Source organism: Anneissia japonica, unplaced genomic scaffold (genome assembly GCF_011630105.1).
Source record: "Anneissia japonica isolate Jap-2015-1 unplaced genomic scaffold, ASM1163010v1 scaffold93191_len1517_cov167, whole genome shotgun sequence".
Taxonomy (NCBI): domain Eukaryota; kingdom Metazoa; phylum Echinodermata; class Crinoidea; order Comatulida; family Comatulidae; genus Anneissia; species Anneissia japonica.
Window position 1 is genome coordinate 1 of NW_022692847.1, and position 1,196 is coordinate 1,196.

Here is a 1,196-nt window from a genome sequence, read left to right on the forward strand (position 1 = left end):
CATTGCTGCAAATTAGTTCCACTTAGTGGGCTAAAATAATAAAAATGACCATTAAGTTTTCATTGGAATAGGGTTTAGTTTTTTTGCATTCTCAGGGCCTAACCAACCTATGCCTCTGATCTGTAGCATATGTCTACATCTAATTAGATCAGTTGATAATGATTGGCAAGAATGTATGCCTGGCTGTACATTTTAATCCAGTGGCAGGACCCTTGGACTGGAAGATATGTCTGTCTTGCACATTAAATATCATATTGTCATTGAATTTTTTTTTTCATTTTTTGCATGAAGATCGAGAAGGTGTATATTGAAGCTCCTAATGGCGTTCGCTTATCCCAGTGGATCAATGTAACAACGCAGGATGGATTGGTTGAGCTGGAGTTCCAATTGACTTCAGAACCACAGCTAGGAACATGGACAATCTTCACCCTTATTAATGGCTTGAAGACCACTCAGGAATTTGATGTAGATGAATATGGTATTTTAAACTTTTATTCTTTTTTAGTTACTAATAAATGACTACAAAAAATTTATATAATTTTATAGTTTTGTCTAAGGTGCTGAAAATATGAGGAAAACAATTTCATTTTTTTTTATAGAAGATGTTCTAAAAGTTAAGTAAATGTTGCATATTTGATCAGTTTAAAAAGTTCGAAATATTTACAGCTGAATATATAAAACAGTAAAGGGAAACATTGTTCATCAATTTGTTTAAGTTCTTCCTAATTTGTTTTTATTGATGTTATCTTAGTAAAAGAATACAGCACATTTGATCAAAGATTGAAATATATAAAGTTGAATACTGTAACAATAAGTTAAAGCATTTTTTTTTTTACTTTTCAGTTCTTCCTAAATTTGAAGTGAATATTAAATCACCGTCTTACATCCTGATCAATGCAACTGAGTTCAAAATTCAAGTCTGTGGACGGTTAGTGTATTTATTATTCATAAAAAAAACCCATTGAAATATTGAGATGTTCTCAACAATGCAGTAGTTTTTTTAGAACTATCTACTATGTATCACAAACCTATTTTTCTCAATATAATACCTTCAAACAATATCTAGGCTCATTTTATTACTGAGGCAAAAATGCAGATTCTCCCATTTAAATTCTACTAATGCACGAAGTCATGAGTGGGTGTGTGGCGGGAGTACGTATTGGCTCTCAATCGCAGGGTCGTATGTGTTGAAGCCA

At 32.1% G+C, this 1,196-nt stretch overlaps 1 protein-coding gene across 1 annotated transcript; it reads left to right on the forward strand.

Moving 5' to 3' along the window:
- Window positions 1-263: 263 nt before the first annotated feature.
- LOC117100417 (ovostatin homolog 2-like) lies at window positions 264-986 on the forward strand. The gene is made up of 2 exons (XM_033240094.1): window positions 264-478; window positions 844-986. Exons 1-2 carry the CDS (start codon window positions 286-288, stop codon window positions 963-965), a joined length of 315 nt encoding a protein of 104 aa, XP_033095985.1. The 5' UTR covers window positions 264-285; the 3' UTR covers window positions 966-986.
- Window positions 987-1,196: the final 210 nt, after the last annotated feature.

Excerpts from the sequence above, each read along its gene's own strand:
- LOC117100417 (XM_033240094.1), top strand. The coding sequence starts at position 286 with ATGAAGATCGAGAAGGTGTATATTGAAGCTCCTAATGGCGTTCGCTTA. Across the intron at positions 479-843 it reads ATTTGATGTAGATGAATATG|TTCTTCCTAAATTTGAAGTG; the intron begins GTATTTTAAACT and ends TTTACTTTTCAG.